The 20,422-nt window shown below is 32.0% G+C and overlaps 1 protein-coding gene across 1 annotated transcript; it reads right to left on the bottom strand.

Annotated features, from left to right (window-relative positions):
• Positions 1–6,504: 6,504 nt before the first annotated feature.
• On the bottom strand, positions 6,505–16,362 carry LOC134264498 (multiple epidermal growth factor-like domains protein 10). The gene is made up of 5 exons (XM_062746789.1): positions 16,287–16,362; positions 14,603–14,713; positions 14,328–14,489; positions 14,045–14,248; positions 6,505–8,009 (listed from the first exon to the last, which is right to left on the bottom strand). The coding sequence occupies exons 1-5, from the start codon at positions 16,339–16,341 to the stop codon at positions 6,505–6,507; spliced, it is 2,037 nt and encodes a 678-aa protein (XP_062602773.1). The 5' UTR covers positions 16,342–16,362.
• Between the last annotated feature and the right edge of the window lie 4,060 nt (positions 16,363–20,422).

Raw genomic sequence — 20,422 nt, forward strand, 5'->3', positions numbered from 1 at the left:
GGTTTTCAGTTTGGAAATCCCCGGCCCGGTTCGGGTTTTGTTACACATTTTATAGTTACGCTCCCTACAGTTTACACAATCTACACACGTGCAAAAATCTGCCCAGGAATTGAAAATTCTGTTATTTAACAAAACACACACACAGGATGATATTTTTCTCTCAGAGGAAATTATATGATAATTAACGAACAATAAACATGAACGTAATACAATTGTTGATTTAGTATAATCAATTCATCGGTGAAAAAATATCAATTGAAGAATGACCCAAATATTTTCTGTTATCAAACATGTTAAGAAAAGACTGAGGAGGGAGCGGGCATAGGAATATTAATATTTTTTATTTGCATTTCGGGGGGGGGGGGGGAGGTGATTTTCTACAAACATATTTACGTTAATTTCGGTTTCTGTAACCTATGACATACACAGCCTTATTCTAATCTTAAAGAGTAATGTTGTATCTACTTATCTTGATGGAACTATTTTTGTCGGAACAATTTGTGTGAAGCGTAACCGACTACAGTAACATATCTTGAATAGATAATAAGCACTGAACCAATATATTAAAAATTCAAGTAAAAAGAATGTCGGTACTGCAGTGGTAGACGCAATTAAACACAAAAGGAAAAGAATTCAAGTGTTTTAATGATTTTTTTAGCTGATATTTATGACTTAGGATAAAAAGAGTTGATAATGAATCGTACGTATTAATTTATTTTGTTTGAAATAAAAAAAAGATTCTTAACAATCCGTATTTTTATACCTATTTGAATATGCTTACAGTTTTATGTTATATTTAAAAACTAAATTATTCCTTTAGCTTGATATTTTTAAGCCAAAGTTAAAGTGTTATTAATATGAAGTCTGTATCAAAAAAATTTCATTAAAAGCAACAGCACTCCCTAATACATACAGGAAACAAAATTGATAACTATTTGGTTTGTAGGAAATTCAACATTTTGATTGAATTTTGATTATTCAGTAAGGAAGTTTCCACATTTTCTAAGCAGATATCGAGTAAAAGGATAAGTTATGAGTTCTCAGTTTTGTTAAGGGGTCTTCACATAACCATATAATCTGTAAATACGTATTCAATATTATTTTCACTGGTCAAGTTAATTTTAGATGTCTAAGTTTGCAAAACTGATCCCTTTGACCCCCCATACCTATCGAGAGGAAGCTCCGTGTCTACCCACAGTTTGCACCTCAGATTAAATCTGTGACTTCACACTTCTGTAAATAAATAATTTACGGCAAAAAAGCCTACAAATTAGCAAGAGTGAATATACACCACTGACTCAGGACATACATTAGGACACATATACGCCCTTACATGCTAAAAGTAATAATTTAAGTAAATGTTATTTGTGTCTAAATAAATTGAGTATTCGACGCCTACACCTCTGTTATTTTTATTGAATTTCATTGAATTTTTTGCAATTAGAATGGAATACCTTAAAGCGGCACAGTGACGCAAAAGGGGAAAATTGACAAATGTAGAATTTTCGCCTGACCTCTCTAAATTTTGTTCAATTCCTAAAAGTATTAGGTTTCAGAAAAATACAGATTTCAGAACTTCAAAATTATATTTTTATGGGGGGGGGAGTAAAAATAATTTCTGTATGCCCCAGAACGAAAATATTGCAACATACCCTGGTACTTCTTCCTCCCTATTGTACGCATGCGCAGAAAAGTTGAATACCTTCCCATAGTTACGATGGTCTCAGGCATCCACGAATGAATGAATGTAAGTAGACCAACAATTTTGATGTAATCTTTTCAAAAAGCTGTTAGAACATATTTCTCACCTTTGCATGCTCCAGTTGAATGTTGTTTACAAGTTTGAGATAAAAATAAAAGGAAACGTGACCTTGACATACACGAAACAACGAAACGGTAGATACAACCTTTATCTACCCTTGAAAGGGGATGTTCCACTTGCATTAAACAAAATGGGATTACCTTCATTCAAGGATGCTTGATGGCAAGTTTGTATGTAACTGATCCAGTAGTTCTTGTCTGGAAGTCAAAAATGTGAAAAGTTTACAAGACGAAAGACGGACGCTGGAAACTTCTATAGGAAAGCTCACGTGAGTCTAAAAAATAAAGTTTTTTCTGACAAAAGTACAAAATATTTTTATTACATTTATTATGTTCCACGTCAATATTTTTTTTGTCAAGAATTTATTTGCCTTAAAAATTTTAAATGAATGTATATACTTCATAACTGATTTTTGCTACTGTTACTACGTTTCACATGAAGTATGCAATAGAGAACGTTAACGAAAAGTTAACTAGTGTTACCCTTTTATTTAGAGTAACCATTGAAGTTGTAAATCTTACCTGAGATTCCTACGAAAGGGCGACATGTTTGTTGCGGTGGCGGTGCATCACTCATTATTACTTCGTTATAGAGTACAGTGTAATCGTTGAGCATAAACTTTAAAAATGTTTTTAAGATAAGCTTAATCTTAAATTCTTTCTTAAAGTCCAGTAATTTTTTTAATACAGTAAAGGTCGGTACTATAATGTTCGTGCATGGAAACACACCTCGGGCACTTCCGTAGCAACGATTTTTTAGAAAAAGGCAACATCCAAAAAAGTTTACCAAAAAAAAACCCAATCAAACAAACAAAAACAAACAATCAAAATAAAAAAAATATATAAAACTATCTGTTTACCACAACGTATAATCCTACGTCAGAGGATGTGAGCTTTCTATTTTCGGTACATTTTTTTGTTCAAATGTTTGAATTTTCGTATTTTTACCCTCAGTTAATTCAACAACAAATGCAAGAGGGAGAAAGCTTATATGTATGTTTAAGCAATCTGCATTTTTATACCTATCCGATTATGTTTACAATTTGCGTTATATTTAATGACAAAACTATTCCCTTAGCTTGACATTTTTAAGCCAAAATTCAAGTGTTATGAATATTAATTCTGTATCAGAATATTTCATCAGAAGCAATTACGTGCAGGAAACGAAATTGATAACTTTAATTGTATTTGGTAAGTAGGAAATTCAACGTTCTGATCGAATTGTGATTATTCAGTAAGGAAGTTTCCATATTTTCTAAGCAAATATCGAGTAAAAGGATAAGTCAAGAGTTCTTAGTTTTGTTAATTGGTCTTCACACAATGACAGAAACTGTAAATAGGTCTTCAATATTATTTTCACTGGTCAAATTAATTTTAGATGTCTAAGTTTGCAAAAATGATCCCTTTGATCCCCCATACCTATCGAGAGGAAGCTCCTTGTCTACCCCCACTTTGCACCTCAGATTAAATCTGTGACTTCATGCTGGACTTTTACGAGTAGCGCTGACTTTTACAGTTGATAGCTTAGTTTTACACTAGAACAATGTACGTAAGTTATTTTACGACATACATATTTAGCTCAACATTTAATTCAACCAAATATCTGGTTATTTCAAAGCATAAATCAGTTATCCTTAAAGAAAACGACAACCATCCCACCCTCAACTCCCGGTCTTCACATGTTAGTGCCCCTACCAACATTAGGGGCACTATCTATGACCTCTAGAAAGGTGTTCTTTCCCTACCTCCATACATGATGAAAGTTTAAATGTCAAGAAAATCGTCAACTGTAATAGTCAGTGCTTCTCGTAAAAGTCAACTACACACTAGCAAAAAGGATTATACTGTACATCACTGACTTTCACCAAAATTCAAGAACATACATTAGGACACACACAAACCCTTAGTGAGTTACATGCTTGTAGTGATGAATGCTATTTGTGTCTAAATAAATTGAGTATTCAACGCCTGCACTTCTGTTATTTCCATTCAATTTCATTGTATTTTTTGCAATTAGAATGGAATACCTTAACTTCTTAATTGGTGATTCAATATTCAATGTCGATTCCTTACATACCTTGCTATGAACAAAATGACATTCCTATCACTCAAGGATGCTTGGTTGCAAGTTTGTATAAAACTGACCCAGTAGCTCTTCCGTGAAAGTCAAAAATGTAAAAAGTTTACAGGACGAAAGACGGACACGCTGGACACTTTTCGATAGGAAAGCTCATGTGAAACTTAAACATGTAGTTATGTTATTCTGTCTGAGAAAACTCCAAAACTCAAAAAAAAAAAAATTACTACATTTATAATGTTTCACGTCAATATTTTTTCTCAGTAATTTGTTGAAAAAAAATTAAAATGAATGTATATACTTCATGACATTTTTGCTATTATTACTACGTTTCACATGAAGAAGGCATGACATTGTAGAGAACGTTAACGAAAAGTTAACTAGTATCACCCTTAAGAGTAAATGTAACTATTGAGGTTGTAAAACTTACCTGAGATTCCTACGATAACGCGACATCTTTTTAATATGTTGACCAAAACAAAAACAATCAAACAAACAAAAATTATCACAATTTTAAAAAAATGTAACAATCTGTTTACAAAATTGTATAATCCTACGTCAGGGGGATGGGAGCTTTCTCTTTTTGGAACTTTTTTTCTGTTCAAATGATTGAATTTTTGTATTTTTACACCTTCAGTTAATTTAACAAAAAGTGCAAGGGGGGAAGCTTATATGCAATACAAATAAAAACTAGCATACATCTATTTTTAAATATATAAAGCTAGGGAGTATTTTCATCTATTGCATTCATAGGGCTATAGACGCAACTTTTTCTTCTATGACTGAGATTCGTTTTTCACACTCGCATAGATAAGCTCTACTACACAAGCAATATGAATTCAGAAGTATACTCACTTTATGTGAAATTTTGTGCACAATGAATAAATATTAATTTTTCTCCGCAAAAAAGAAAAAAATCATTCCATATGATTAGAAATGCTGATTTTTATCTTTGAAAAATTAATTTGGTCAATGTATTTAAATATGTAATAAACTATAAATTGAAACATTGAAGAGAACTGACATATTCCAATTCTTTTTATATTTTTGCGCAGAACAATAAGGAAAACACTTCACGCTTGGGCGTTAAAACATTCAGAAAAAAACGAATATCTTTATTAGTTTATCTATTTCAAGAACTATAACGATTTCAGGTCTTAAAATTGTTTATTTGTTTTTTGAGGTTTTTTGTTTGATTGCTGAGAGCATCATGGAATCCCTAACAAAATACTATAGTAAATTTATATTTTAGTATAGTAAATCAAAGTTCCAAAGTTTTCTCCAAAGTAAATCAAAGTTCCGAAGTTTTCACCATAGTAAATCAAAGTTCCAAAATTTCACCATAGTAAAAGTTTTAAAGCTTTCGCCATAATAAATCGAAGTTCCAAAGTTTTGGCCATAGTGAATCAAAGTTACAAATTTGTCACAATAGTAAATTAAAGTTCCAAAGTTTTCACAATGCTAGTAAATCAAAGTTCCAAAGTTTATACCATAGTAAATTAAAGTTTTCACAAAAGTAATTCAAAGTTCCAAAGTTTTGACTTTGGTACTTTAAATAACTATAGTTTACTATAGTATTTTTTGTTAGGGATATGCCAACAAAGCAATAATTGTTGTAATTCATAATGCCATGTCCATTGACCAACGTTGTTTGTTTCTGAAACAAATCAAGCTCCTTTCGCCCGCAGACTAAAGAGACATATTAAACATTTCTCTTCTTAAATCAAAATATCCTCATAAGATAAGGAGAATAATACTCTCTTATACTTACTATCTTTCAAGACTTTTAATTCATATTTCGTCAAATAAGTTACTTCAGAAGATGGTCCAAAAGTGGTTTTGCTCAAGTTCGCCGGAATATTGCGATGCTTTCAACGTGTAAAGGTACCCGGCGAAAAATAAACACACAACTCTTATCTAGTATACATAACGGACGGTTTTGAATTATTTTTTTCAAATTCCAGACAAAGTATAAATATATATAACATAAGAAATGCTCTCTCTATGCATCTCTCTTCAAAAGTAATCAAAGGAAGGTTCCAACCCACAGCCCCCTTCTTTATCCGTTAATGAATTTGAAATTCAACTGTATAATACGCACAAGCGAAAGATTCGTTTAATTCTGTGGTTAATTTTAATTGCTACATTACAATTTTTATAGATACCAATATATTTTACTCGGTGAAAAGTAATTCCCAGAGCTTGCCTGTTTACAATTTAAACATTTTATGTATTCCGGATGTTTTTCAATTTGTTAAACTCTTCACGTATATCTGAACACGAATTGAAAATACTAGCTACATTGTAGCTGGCTTTTGCTCTCACACATTTCCAAATTGAATTTTCTTGATGATAGTTTTAATATTTCTTATTATTTTTTTTTCTATTTTTAAATAGTAAGGATAAAGTTTACATTGTAAAAATGCAAGGAATAGTGCGAATTAATTAAACGCGTCCCGAAATTCGTAAATTCAAACATTTTCAGATAAAACAAGTTTGTTATTATACGGGTTTTTCCGTGTGAAATGCTAGCATGTCTGTCATGATATTATACAGAAAATTTTCATCCTATCAAATATGCTTTGGGTAATTTTCTTCTTAAGTTTTCAAGAATGTTTAAATTTTAAAGGAAAAGAACATTGACACACTTGTATATTAATTGCGTCATCTATTAAAATAATCTTGTAGTGTTTATCAAAGATTGTAAAATTCTTACCTCTGATGACTGAAGTATAGTTTTTGCTGCAGTCGCATGAAAAACATAACTGACATTTTGTTTCATTACTCTCCAAACAAATATAAGCATTGTAGCCACAAGCCTTGGGACATTCCTGCTCACATTCAGTGCCATATTTACCGTTAGAACATCCATACAAACATTTTCCATTCACATCACATTCATTACGTATGCAGCCATCGTGACATCGCTTTTCACACATTGTACCATAGAATAGATTATTTTTACATTGTGTGCACAGGTTATTTGATAAACACGATGAACAGTTTTCGGGACACTGGAAACATTCTGCTTCATTTAGGAACCAAGAATCCTCACATCTCAGACATTTTACTTCATCATTTCCTTCTATGAAACCACAGTGTGCACAGCCTCCCGTAACAACACTGCAGTCATGCTTACACTGCTCACCAAACCATCCATCTTTACACCCATGAACACACGTCTGATTGCTGAAACAGGTGACATTAAGACAGTTTGCGCTGCACTCGTTTAAGCATTTTCGTCCATATCTACCTGGAACACAACTTTTACACTCTCCAGTATATTGATCACATTTTCCAGGTGAATCACAATATTTACTACAAGTGTATTCACAAAAGTTGCCATGAAGTTTAGAAGAACATGTTTGACAGTAACCTGATTGAATATCGCAAGATCCATTTCCTCCACACGAAGAAGGGCACATTTTAGCACATGTTACACCGAAATATCCATCTTTACAAGTTCCACAACTGTATCCATCTTGACTACACCAATTACAATTATTTGGACACGTTTCATTGCATTTAGAACCACTGTATCCTCTCTTGCATTGCTCACAGTTTCCATTCCTAACACATGATTCCCCAGCACAATTTTGTGGACATGTGAGATTGCAGAAATGACCATAAATGTTATCTATGCAGTTAACACACACCCCAGTCAATTTTTCGCAACCGCTTTGACATTTTCCAAGGCAAGTTTTATTACAGGTACTTCCATAATAACCATTACTGCATGACAGACATTCTCCTGTATTTTGGTCGCATTTATTGTTTAAACAACTTGCTGGACAAGACATGGAGCAGTTTTCTTTGAAGAAACCTGTTTTACATTTACAATATCCGGTCGTCATATTACAACGTTCAAGACAACCCAACGAACAATTTATTTCACATCGATTACCAAAGAAGCCTTTCTTACATTCAAAGCAATCGCCTGTATGCAGATTACATCCTCTTTCATTAAAGGACTGAGGACAACTGTTCTTACAAGACGTTCCATAGAAACCCCTGCGACAAACACAACTGCCAGAAACTTTGTCACACGCTTTGTCACAGCCTGTTGGACACATGTTGCTGCATTTTTCCCCATAAGATCCATCCGTGCATTCTAAGTTTACAAAAAAAGTTGAATATCAGTTAATCAACGCAATGATAAATGTACGTAATGCCATTTTCACGAATGTTGTGTATTATTTCCCTATCTTTTAAAGATTTATATATAGGAAGAAATTATAAATACATGAAACAAAATATCCCTATCTTTATGATTATTACAAAATCAAAGAATAAAATATTAGTTCTATTTCTAGTGTGAGTTAGTTACCAGTCTACTCAAAGTCTCGTTCTTTATTTCTATTCTATACATGACCATAGGTTTGGTAGACAAACTTATTTTGGCTCTAAATGTTAGAATTCAACTTAGTAGGTAGGATTACTTAAAAAACAAGACTTTCGAACGAAATCTCACTTTCACAGAGAGGTTTCACTGTATAACACTAGTTTCCTATAATTACATATAACTGTTAACTGTCTTTGTGTTAAAATTTATTAGATCATATAGCATGCTATGAACAAGAAAATAACAACTGGCTACTTGTATCGACAATGTTTCTTTATGGAACGCCGTCACTGCCTTATAGCAGAACACTACTATTGCATTGTGTCAACCTTCCATTACATTATGTCAACTCTTTATGACATTAACCCACACTACTATTGCATTGTGTCAACCTTCCATTACATTATGTCAACTCTTTATGACATTAACCCACACTACTATTGCATTGTGTCAACCTTCCATTACACTATGTCAACTCTTTATGACATTAACCCACACTACTATTGCATCGTGTTAACTTTCCTTTACATTATGTCAACTCTTTATGACATTTACACACGCTACAATTATATTTCGTCAACTTGCGTTTCGTTATGTTTACTTTTCATGAGATCTTAGTTTTTATTAACTGATGTGAAAAGCTCATGCCATACTGTGCGCACTCTTCTACATTAGGTCGATTCACTATTACGTTATGCGAACGCGGGTATCCTCGGCCTTTATATGAGCATAACGTATTTACCGCGTTCCGCAAGCACTAAAAATGGCGGGAGAGAAAACTGTCGTAGAAGAGATTCTCAGCGATTCGGGAATGACATCTTTAAATGAAAACTTTAAGCGACAAATGATTGACAATCTTGAAACGTGCAAAGCCTTAACACTGCGACTGTGAATTAAAGTCACGTCGAAATTCAATTGTGTTTACTTTAATCTCATAATTAAATAAATCAAATATTATGAGTCGTGCAGCACTCATTTTTTTCTTTTTATTTTGAATTTTTTTTTTATAAAAGTTTTAAACTTTGAATGACATAGCATTAGTTTCACAATAAGCCTAGCTGAATTAAGTTGAAAACTTTTTTCTATAAAACTATAAAGCCTGAGAGCTTCTCCGCTTTCCGCCCTTGCTCTCCAACCATTTACCGTCTCCCTTCCTTGTTCAAAATTACCATATCTGCCACTGATATGTGCCCATGCATGCTTACTAAGGCATATTCAATTGATTTAGATGAGTGACTGGTAGATTTTGTAATAGAATTCTGGCCCCGGAATGATTAAAAAAAAATTACTAACTCCAGTCCAGTGACGTAGCATCTTTTTTTGAAAGAGGAGGTCAGCCAGAAAAAAATCATTTACCCAAAAAAACTTGATAAGCCAAGATTAAAAAATCCAAGCCCGAAAATCCTATTTCGGGGAGAGGAGTCCAACTTCGATCAGTCCTATTTTTTTTCCAGATATATTACATTACCCTTAGTGGATTATACTTCAACAAAAAGTTGGGGTGGGAGCTATACAGTTTCAATGAACATTACATTTTCTATAGTAAAGTTAAGTCTTTGAAAAGAGGGGGTTGATATTATGTGAGTGTAATTTGTCCTAATCAATCAGGACCCCCCCCCCCCTTCTTACCAGTCATCAAAACACAGTCGTCAACATTCATTATATACTAGATAATAGATATACAGCTTTGATATCATGTAAATGTTTTTTTAACATCAGGTAATGAACTTTTGGAATCAACATGATAAAGAGTTAACACAGTATAAAGATATTTTTAAATAACATAAGAAAGAGTTGACATAACGTAATTATATATCCACATCACGGAATGGAGTTTTGACATAATGTAATAAAGTATTGATATAATATAAAGATATGTTCACATAATGTCATACACTTTTTACACCACGTAATAAAGCACTGACATAAAGGTAAGATGTGTTCACCTCACATCATAATGCCCTCGCCGTAAATAAAGATAAATCCATATCACGTAATAATGCTTTGATATAATAGAAATATACACTCTCATAAAGAAATGCGCTTTTGACTTCATGTAATGATAAGTTTAATCATAAAACACAATTTACTTGACGTAATGCAGTTTTGACCTCACATATTAAAGAAATGAAATAATGTAAAGAAAAATTCATTTCATGCAATAAAGTTTTAACGCAATGAAAACACATTATCACTTCACATAATGAATTTTTTACTTCAAGTTATGAAGTGCTGACATAATGAAAGGATGTATTTACTTCATGTAATGCAGCATTGACAAGATGTTAAGATATATTTACATCATCTCATAAAAAATGGACATAACGTCAAGATATGTTCACATCACGTAATGATAAATTTACATAATAAATGCATAGTTGTATGCATTTATTATGGCAGTGATGGCGTTCCATATTTCTTACTGGTCATCTTTCATATTATATATTCTCCAGGTTTATGATAAAAAATGTAAATACAATATCTGTTTGTAAACAAAAATGAATCATTCATTGAATTTCACTTCCACAAATAATCGAGGTATACCATCAGTGATGTGCAACTTCTATGCCATGCATTTTTTTTTTTTTAATAAAGCAACAGGTCAAGTTTATATATTTGTTTAATAGGGGTCCTAAGTGTATTACTAATGCTGGCTAGAACACGTTCTCTCAAAATCTAAAAAGTGTGCCTTTTGAAAATTAAACCAAGAGGCTCTACGGTGGTCTCTCCCTCTCTCCGGGGGCCATGGTAACAGTTTCAAGTTCGTGGCCAAGTGTTTCTTGAGTGGATTTTTCCTATATTTTCTAATTTTTAACTTTTATTCTCTATGGAGGCCCTATAATGGCCCCTCCATAACCCCTTGGGTTTTGATTTGAACAATTCAGAATCTAATCTAATCTAACCAAGGATACCGCCACATAAGTTTCAGTATTCCTGGACAATTTTTTTTTGAGATGAAAATGTGTAAACTGGCTACCGAGAAATAAAAAGCATCCAGAATAATTGTTTTTAAAGCGGCCGATCGTAGTTTTCATTGCGTAATATTTCGCGCATCATAGTAAAATGAAGCGTATATACTGTTTTATTAAAGCAACTTTTTTCACTTGATTAATAAAATTAAACAAAATTAAGAAATTATATGTTTAAAATTGTAATTACAATTTTATATAACTGAATTTTTAACCAATTTTGCAGCTGATAGGTGGCTTGACGTCGTTATAGCGTCTTCTTGACGTTCTGATAAACTGAAGCTCTTAAAGAAAGGGGTAACAAAAATGTTTTTAAATAAAAAGTATTAAACATTCGCTCATGAAATTTAAAACTTAGAAATTTAAGAATATCTCCATTTTTGTAGTGCGCTATAAAAACAGAAAAATTCGTTAATTTTTGGCTTTTTTAAGATGCCCCTCTGGTAACAAGACGGTAGAATTTCGTGTTTCTTATATATAATGTACAATATAGTATTACTCATCATATATAATAGTTTGAACAAAAAGTCTATTTGTATAATTTGCTTTTAAATCCTAAAAATTGGCACTTTCCTATATAATCCTAATAGTAAATGTACCCATATTTTGAGACGGTCCTTTAAAAATACCTAGCCGGTAGATTTCGCCCAAACATTGCATGTACACTAAAGTTAATATGTTATGTATGTTATAAAAATGATGAGTTTTGCTATTGTATTTTTCATACAATAAAACCCAAGTCGGCCCCCTTAATTCCAAAATAGATTCAGAGAGAAAAGAGATGCACATGCAGTTAATGTCGATTTGTATTCCAGGTATTAAAAATCAATCACTTCGAAAATTGACGATGATCATGTGATGTAGATATTTAACTCCATAAAGAAAAAAAATGCAGGCATAATCAAGCGAGGATCTCTCCCAATGTATACGTCTATTTGCAATATTATAAACATTGTAAAGTTATATAAACAAGACGGGTTAAAGTCCTCACTCAGTTCCAGGGAATTTCATCAAAATAAGTGTATGAGGTAGAAGAGGCGGACATTGAAAAACAATGTGACGTTGTCGGGCGTCATGAAACTATACAGTAACGGCGTCAGGTGATCAAATAAAGTCGTTTATAATAATTTCAAAAGTAAAGAACGTATAAACCTAAAATTTATTTTTTTTCTTTTTTTGTTATTGTGCGTTTCTTATAAATTATGAGAGCACAAACTACATAGCACTAATTTTATAGCCTTAATCCACGACATTTTTGATAATCCCTTGTATATTTCAAGGTAAAAAAAATTGAATTCCCGACTGAAGCTCCGCCCTACCCTAGGCGGATGGTCATGAATTGAACAATTTAAAATCTACACTTTCCAAGGATGCATATAAGTTTCAGATTTTTTGTCCATTGGTTCTTGAGAGGATATTTTTTTAAGGTTTCCTCTATATTTAATGTAAAACTTTAATTGTCTGTCAATTCCCTATTGAAGCCCCGCTGTACCTCCGGGGGGTCATGATTTGACAACTTTAGAATCTACACTAAGTAAACCAAGAATGCTTCCATAGAAATTTCAGCTCTTCTGTACCACTGGGTTTTGGGAAGATTTTTTTAAAATTAGCATCTATTTCAATGTTAAACTTGGATTCCATATTGTGGCTCCGCCATTCCCCCGGGGGTCATGATTTGAACAAATAAAAATCTATACTGAGCACTGAATATGATAGTCACCTGTTTTTACTAATAAACAAACATGAACTTGCTTGATTTCCAGGAGTTAAAAAAAAAGATTTTTTAAAGATTGTGTTAATTTTAGTGATTTTTGCCCTACCCCTCAGGCTCTAGGGGAGGGTCAGGGACCATAAAATTCAAAATTTTTTGTTCCCCTTCACCCAGATGCTATGTGTCAAAATTAGTTGAAATTGGTTGAGTAGTTGCAGAGAAAACGTTGGAAATGTTGAAATGTTAACACACGACGCACACCGCACGACGACGGACGAAAATAAATGAAAAATTACTCGATCTTTATACTGATTATTTTGGAAACTTAATCATTGTTTGCTACCTTCACATTTTACATCCTTTTATTTTTCACAAAAAAATATCGTAGCGTCAAATTTTAAAACACACCAACATGCAGATGAGAATGTTATATTAGTGAATCCATTTCATACTCTTTTAAATCAAGATGTGCATAAATTTTTAATTAATAAAGAATTATATTATAAGAAAGAAATCAGCGCCATTTAATTTATAGAACGTATAATAAATATGTCTTAATAAAACATAGGATTGATTGAATAACAACTGAATAAAAAATATATATCTAAAACATTTAAAAGAAGATTTGAATTATTGCACAACAACAGTAACAGGTATTATTATACTTCTGTTAAAATGTTTCCTATATAAAGTTTAGAAGGTAAAATAGCTATCTTTTATAGTTCATGCATAGCAAAGCTATACCCCGGGGCATAGTTTTTGCTATCCACCCTCGGAAAATGTTCAATCAATTTTCGCCTCCAATTTTGATTTCCAGCGATAAATCTATTGACTGATGATGTCATAATGACTTCAGTAGCATTGTGACGTCATCAGGATTTCAGATTATTCTTGCAGTATTATCTTACTCCAAAAAATTCAAACCTCAGAAATAATATTAAACATCAGTATAATAAAACGCTTATCCACTGGTTGTAAGTGGGATAGCTCTTTTAGCAAACCCTTGACAGGAACTATTCCCCTCGGGCAAGCCCTCGGGGAATATTTCCCTGTCGCGGGTTTGATAAAAGAGCTATCCCACTCACAACCAGTGGATAAGTGTATACTATTTGATTCTGACATACCGAAACGTTGAAATTCAAACACTTCGAGTTCTGTGTTGTTTGGAGATACTATTTCTATAATTCTTCCTTTGACAGGTTTTCTGCAGATCATTGATATTGTTCTCTTTGTATCAGTGTCATTATGTATCCATGTATCGCAAATAGCATCAGGGGCACGGTAATGCTCCGTTTCTTTAACATACAATGTGTAAACTGCACCACGCCCTACAATAATGGTACAATATGATACTGACAAATGAATAATTGATATCCATTAAAAGATTATTTAGGTACTAGTGCTCACTAAGTTGGAGGGTGATGTCTATTTTATCAATTTCCGTCGACCTCTGTAATTGGATTCTCACATATGGATTAGCGTTAAACACATCAACAGAAGTGTTAAGATTACCATCCAGTGTCTGAGAATTCCCTTCGTTTTCGCCAAGAATTTGAAACAAAGTGTTAGCTGAAAAATAGCAAATCTATTAAATTATTTGTGAATTACTCAATTACATTATGGATCTCTAGTTTAACTTTTATAATCTTACCTATACATAATTTTACAAAACAATACTTCACCTCTTTGACATTTGTTTACAGTAGAACCACTCCATCCAGGCGAACATTCTGTACAGGTTTTGTTACAGTCTACACAGTGACACTCACAGGTGCCATTACTCCAGCATTGTCCTTAATATTAGAAAGTAAGAGTCTGATTGAATCCAAAATACTAATTCAACAGATATCAATAGGAATTTATTTATAATTATGTATTATTCATTTACATCTATTTTTTCTTTTGAGTAATGTTTATAAAACAATTTTTAAAAAAAAATTACATTTTTGTCTAAGGCAAGCACAAAGTTAATTATTTCTACATACAAAATAGAATCTGTCTAAAAACAAAAGCAAATGACTAATTTTTAATGCTTGATAGTTATCTTCACACGACTTTACTTTAAAATCTTGCCTTTCTTGCTTAGGTAATTAACTTTTTACCTTCAACATTTCAATAAAAAATGATTCTACATTGTAAATTCTGAAGAAACAGCACCAAAAAGCAATGAAAACAGAACACTATGTCTTTAATTTAAATACCTACTAAGAGTGTTACGTTGTAACTAAAGGTTTCCAGATTGATGTATTAATGTAACATATTTCGCCTAACATATGACCAATCTTTGCAAGCTGTTAAGGAAGCTGGGAAGATATTACAAAGAAGTTTTCTGAACTGATGTCACTCTGTCTTTCTTGGGATGTCCAAAAGTTAGGACACTTTGAGAGTGAATTCACGTTCTTATCATCATCCCTCAGTAAGAGCATACCAAAAATCAGCTTAATACATCCAGCTGCTAGCGTTTCGGAAAAAAGTGCAGAAAACGAAAAAGGATAGACTGACTTTCAGACATGGGACAGACAGCTAGACGGATGGACTGACGGACGGACGGACAGATGCAGAGGTAACCTATAGTCCCCTTTGATGTCATCGGTAGGAGACTAATAAAAATAGATATTTAAAATACTGTTTAAGCAGCGACTTCCATAACATTTTTTTATAACGTTGGTGTTACGAAGTCGTCGGAAAAAGTTTTCGAAATAAGATTTGAATAAAGATAATGAATTTTTTCAAGTGCACAGATATATCGTTTAGTTTAGAGATTTTTTTGTCCAAGTGGCCATTTTAAGCAATTATATTTTATGATATACGACAAATTCCTTCATTTATCGTAATATTACTTTTTTATCATCATAGGAATGAAACTTTTTTCGTTTTCAATGAATTCCTTATATGGGACTTAAACTGTGTTCAAAACTGCGTTACAAAATGAAAATAAAAGACTTTTATTTCGCCATATTCTTTTTCCTGCACAAATTCCAGTACATACGAGTTACAAGTGCAATAAAGAGATCTTTCATTGTGAGGCCTACATGTTAATTATATTTCGGGGAACGAATCCATTATGAATATACATGTTAATTAGTTTTTACTAAATGTAATAAAACTACATTTAACTGCCTATTCTTTCTAGGTATCCAATAAACCTCTGTATTTTTCACAGATTTAACTTTGTTTGATTTTTTAAATTTCTTTACTTCATTCACTGTTGTTATCGTCAGCTTTTTCATTTAACAGCTACACATGTAGTACACACAGTACATGTACTTCACCATTTGGATTTTTTTTTAAAAATTATATACATTTCTGGTTAGTACAAACAAAAGACCTATGCAATTTTTACATAAGAAAATTAAAACAAAAAACCTTTTATCATGATCAGGAAACATGGAAATATCAGAAAATATCCAACAGCCTCCATCTGTAAAACAATAAATTTACTCTGTTAAACATTCATTTCACAAATATAAGCAGCAAACAATAGAGTTATATCCTTTTTTTAACTGAAAAAAAATCACACGACAATATATTCCTTGGTAAAAATGGCTATTAAGTTAGAACCGTCTTCCTTCATATTTCTAATTCACGCGCATCATGTGTACACTTGTACGGAAGTATGAAGCGCCATGGCTGCCTAATGTTAGTTATTTTATTATATGCTGTGTGTCTATTATTATATAGTTTTACTGTGGTTTTATCAATATAATATGCTCTGTATTCATAGTTTTTATGCTGTGGGCGTATACATGTAGCAATATGTTGTGGATCTTTTATTAAATGCTGTGGGTTTATAAGCTTCTGGTCTCTGTATTATTATATGCTTTGGCTCCATATGCTGTGCGTTCACAATAATATGTTAAAGGTTCATAATCATATGCTGTGGGTGTTTTTTTTTATCATATGCAACGGGCTCATGATTATTTGCTGTGGATCTATTATCATATGCTATAGGTTCAAATTATATTTTGTGGGTTCATAATTGAATACTGTGGTATACATGGTACATGTATACTTAAATTATATGCAGTGGTTACAATTATTATTTCAAATGTCCGTAAATGGAAATTGTTCTCAATAAACGAGCTAGTTTAATGTAATATTTGATATCAAGTTTCTGATTATGACTCAGTTCGTTGCCTTTAAAACCGTTGCGTCCAGAAAATGCAAAAGGTTAATATTTTAAATCTGAATTTTAGGTGTTTTTGACAATTTTGAAGGATGTCAAAAATCTTCTGAATTTTTTTCTTTATTGCGTTGAAAATAATGAATCCATGATTTCTTAATCCGTCTTGAAAAAGAAATTTGTTGACACGTTGAAATTTAGATGATTCAATAACCGGGTACATTTTAATCAGGCCTGTAAGAAGGCAATTTCAGAGGGTGCACAGATATACATTTTAAGCTGGAAGGGTACTATCAACTACCAAAACATATTGTGGGGGTATAAGCATATAGTAGCTTTGTTTTCTACAGTATTTTATATATGGGCAAAATTATTCCCCCAGTTCCTTCAGCCATTATAATTGTTTACATTCTCATGTCTGAGATTTCTAAAAAATTAACTCTTGCGCCAAATGATTTTTAAAAGTGTATTTTAAAATATTTATATATATTTACACCAACACACATAATGCATATTCATATCTGAATGTAAATCTATCATTGCGAATAGTAAGCAAAAAAATATAAGATATACTAGTATTCATTGATAAAATCGAGTTTACAATGAATATGGAATCTCTAGAAAAGGTTCCCTGATTGGACATATTTTGTTGCCGAAGTACTCTACTATGAACAAGCAGCATAAAATTATTTTTTTATAATACTATAATATCATATCTGGCATATAAAATATATAAATTTAAAATGAAAAGCAGAATATTATACAAGAGAAGTTCATGTTAGAAAAAAGCATTAGATGTTCATTAGAAAAATATATAGATTTCATGTTAACTTTGTAAAAAACTTGTATGTTTAAAGACCCAGTTAAACTTTTAACAAATTTGTTATAATGACATATTTTGTTGTTTTCTTTTTCTTTGTTGTTTTTACGTTGGTTATCCTAAATACCCGGGTTAACTGGCAATTGTAAATGGGTATTGATGGGAACTTGTAATAAAAGATAAAAAAAAAAAAAAAAAAAAAAGCAGCATAAAATGATAACGGCAATAGTTAAAATACCCACCGCATATAATTATGAATCTATACAGCATATAATACAAGTAATAGGTACACCGCAAATAATTATGAACCCACGATATAAAATAATAAAACCTTAGCATATAATTAATTTCATTTTAAGCACTTTCATGAGATATTTTCCAAATATTGTGGTAGAAATCATGAAGGTTAATTAGGTATATAGAATTTAGGAACAGCTTAGAACATTTCATTGCAAATAATTACTCTGTGTGCAGCCTGGATGTAAAAATAGGAATACTGAAAAGTTTGAAAGAGGAAAACTGATATTTTTCTTCTTTAAAAATCCTCCTCCACAAAACATAGTGTGTCAATAAATGTTTTTTGTATGGAATTTAATCATATAGGGTCTTAATTGATAATATTCAATTAGCCTTATAGAATCGAAATTTATTATAAGAACTAGATTTTTTTTAAAAAGAGGCCAAGACAAATATTTGCTGAAAACCTTAGGAGCGAATCTCGTTAACTAGATTTATTATGTTCCACATCGATTGTTTTTCCCTACATTTCGCCTGTTATTATTTAAATAAATAGAAATTGAAAATCTTTATTATATAGCTATTGACTGATTTCTCTACTCTGTCCCCAACCCCTGTAGAATAAGCTTCTTCCATAATACCTAAGGCTGCATTTATATAATTATGATAAATAATGGCTTAATTGTTTTTGAGAAGTAGATTTCAAAGATATTTCCGATATGTAATGAAATAAACAGGTTCTTATAAGAGATACTGCAGGATTTCCTTTTATTCTGTCAGATTTATTTATGAATGGAATTAATATTAAGACAGCTCTGTCTGAGACTATATCACACAGTGCTGACATTTTCTCTTATCTGGAGATGGGGACTGGGTAAGGTACTACTTGCCTAGTTTTCCCATTGATAGACAAGAACCAGTGGTCTCAATCTCCTTAACAATAACAAGGATAGATATGGGTTTCCCCACATCCAAAGATATTCGACTTTTAGATTTAACAGTGTTTAATGACTTCAATAAAAAAACTGCACTATCTTGTTATGGAACTGGTGTAAAGGTCATGAGTTCGTAGCATACCTGTTCCCCAGTCTCCAAGCAAACAGTGAACATACCCGTGTCTGCAAGACCAGTTAGCCTTGGTCTACACACGAGCGATCATGAGATTGTGAAACGCATCTAGCGAGCTCGGAGAAATACATTTGTTTTGCCGAGAAGTTACGATGATAGGTCCGGTGTTGTATAACTATTCCGGATTAAGAATTCGACTTTTCAATTTACTTGAATTTTCAACAAGAAAATATAGCCCTAGTTCATCACCGTAGCTTGGCTTTGGCTGGAAAATGACGCTTTACTTGCGTAGAAATCTGGTGAACTTTTTTTTTCTTCAAAATTTAAACATTTAACTTCATATTTGATTATATACCAGAAAATTCATTTAGTAATTTTTTTTTTACATAATTAGATATGAATACCAATTTTGGTTAATAAAAATTATACAATCCCAGCACAACTATATTTTGTTCTAACATTTGTTCTAACATTTGCATCCACAACAAAGTGTGTTTCAAATGGGTTACGAAAATCAGGACGGGCCGGGTAATTCGAAACTGAAAACCTTTTTTTTTTGGAAAATTACTGAAATATACGAATGAATTTGTCACGTAACTTACTTATATAATTCAAATTCTATATATAATAATATGCTGAGCTTCATCTTGCACCTGGTTTTCAGCTTAGAAATCTCCGGCCCGGTTTGGGTTTTGCTACACAATTAATAGTTACGCTCCCTACAATTTACACAATCTACACACGTGCAAAAATCTACCCAGGAATTGAAAATTCTGTTATTTAACAAAACACACACACAGAATGATATTTTTTTCTCTCAGAGGAAATTATATGATAATTAACGAACAATAAACATGAACTTAATGCAATTGTTGATTTAGTATAATCAATTCATCGGTGAAAAAATATCAATTGGAAAATAACCCAAATATTTTCTGTTATCAAACATGTTAAGAAAAGAATGAGGAGGGAGCGGGCGTAGGAATATTAATATTTTTTATTTGCATTTCGAGGGGAAGTGATTTTCTACAAACATATTTACGTTTATTTCGGTTTCTGTAACCTATGACATACACAGCCTTATTCTAATCTTAAAGAGTAATGTTGTATCAACTTATCATGATGGAACTATTTTTGTCGGAACAATTTTTGTGAAGCGTAACCGACTACAGTAATACATCTTGAATAGATAAAAAGCACTGATCGAACATATTAAAAATTCAAGTAAAAAGAATGTCGGTACTGTAGTGGTAA

Source organism: Saccostrea cucullata, unplaced genomic scaffold (genome assembly GCF_032062105.1).
Source record: "Saccostrea cucullata isolate Sc308-1 unplaced genomic scaffold, CSIRO_AGI_Scuc_v1 ctg1004, whole genome shotgun sequence".
Taxonomy (NCBI): domain Eukaryota; kingdom Metazoa; phylum Mollusca; class Bivalvia; order Ostreida; family Ostreidae; genus Saccostrea; species Saccostrea cuccullata.

Coding starts and splice junctions, on each gene's coding strand:
- LOC134264498 (XM_062746789.1), bottom strand. CDS start 16,341: ATGGAGGCTGTTGGATATTTTCTGATATTTCCATGTTTCCTGATCATG. Junction 14,714..16,286: donor TTTCCTGATCATGATAAAAG/GTTTTTTGTTTT, acceptor TCTAATATTAAG/GACAATGCTGGAGTAATGGC. Junction 14,249..14,327: donor AGACATCACCCTCCAACTTA/GTGAGCACTAGT, acceptor CCATTATTGTAG/GGCGTGGTGCAGTTTACACA.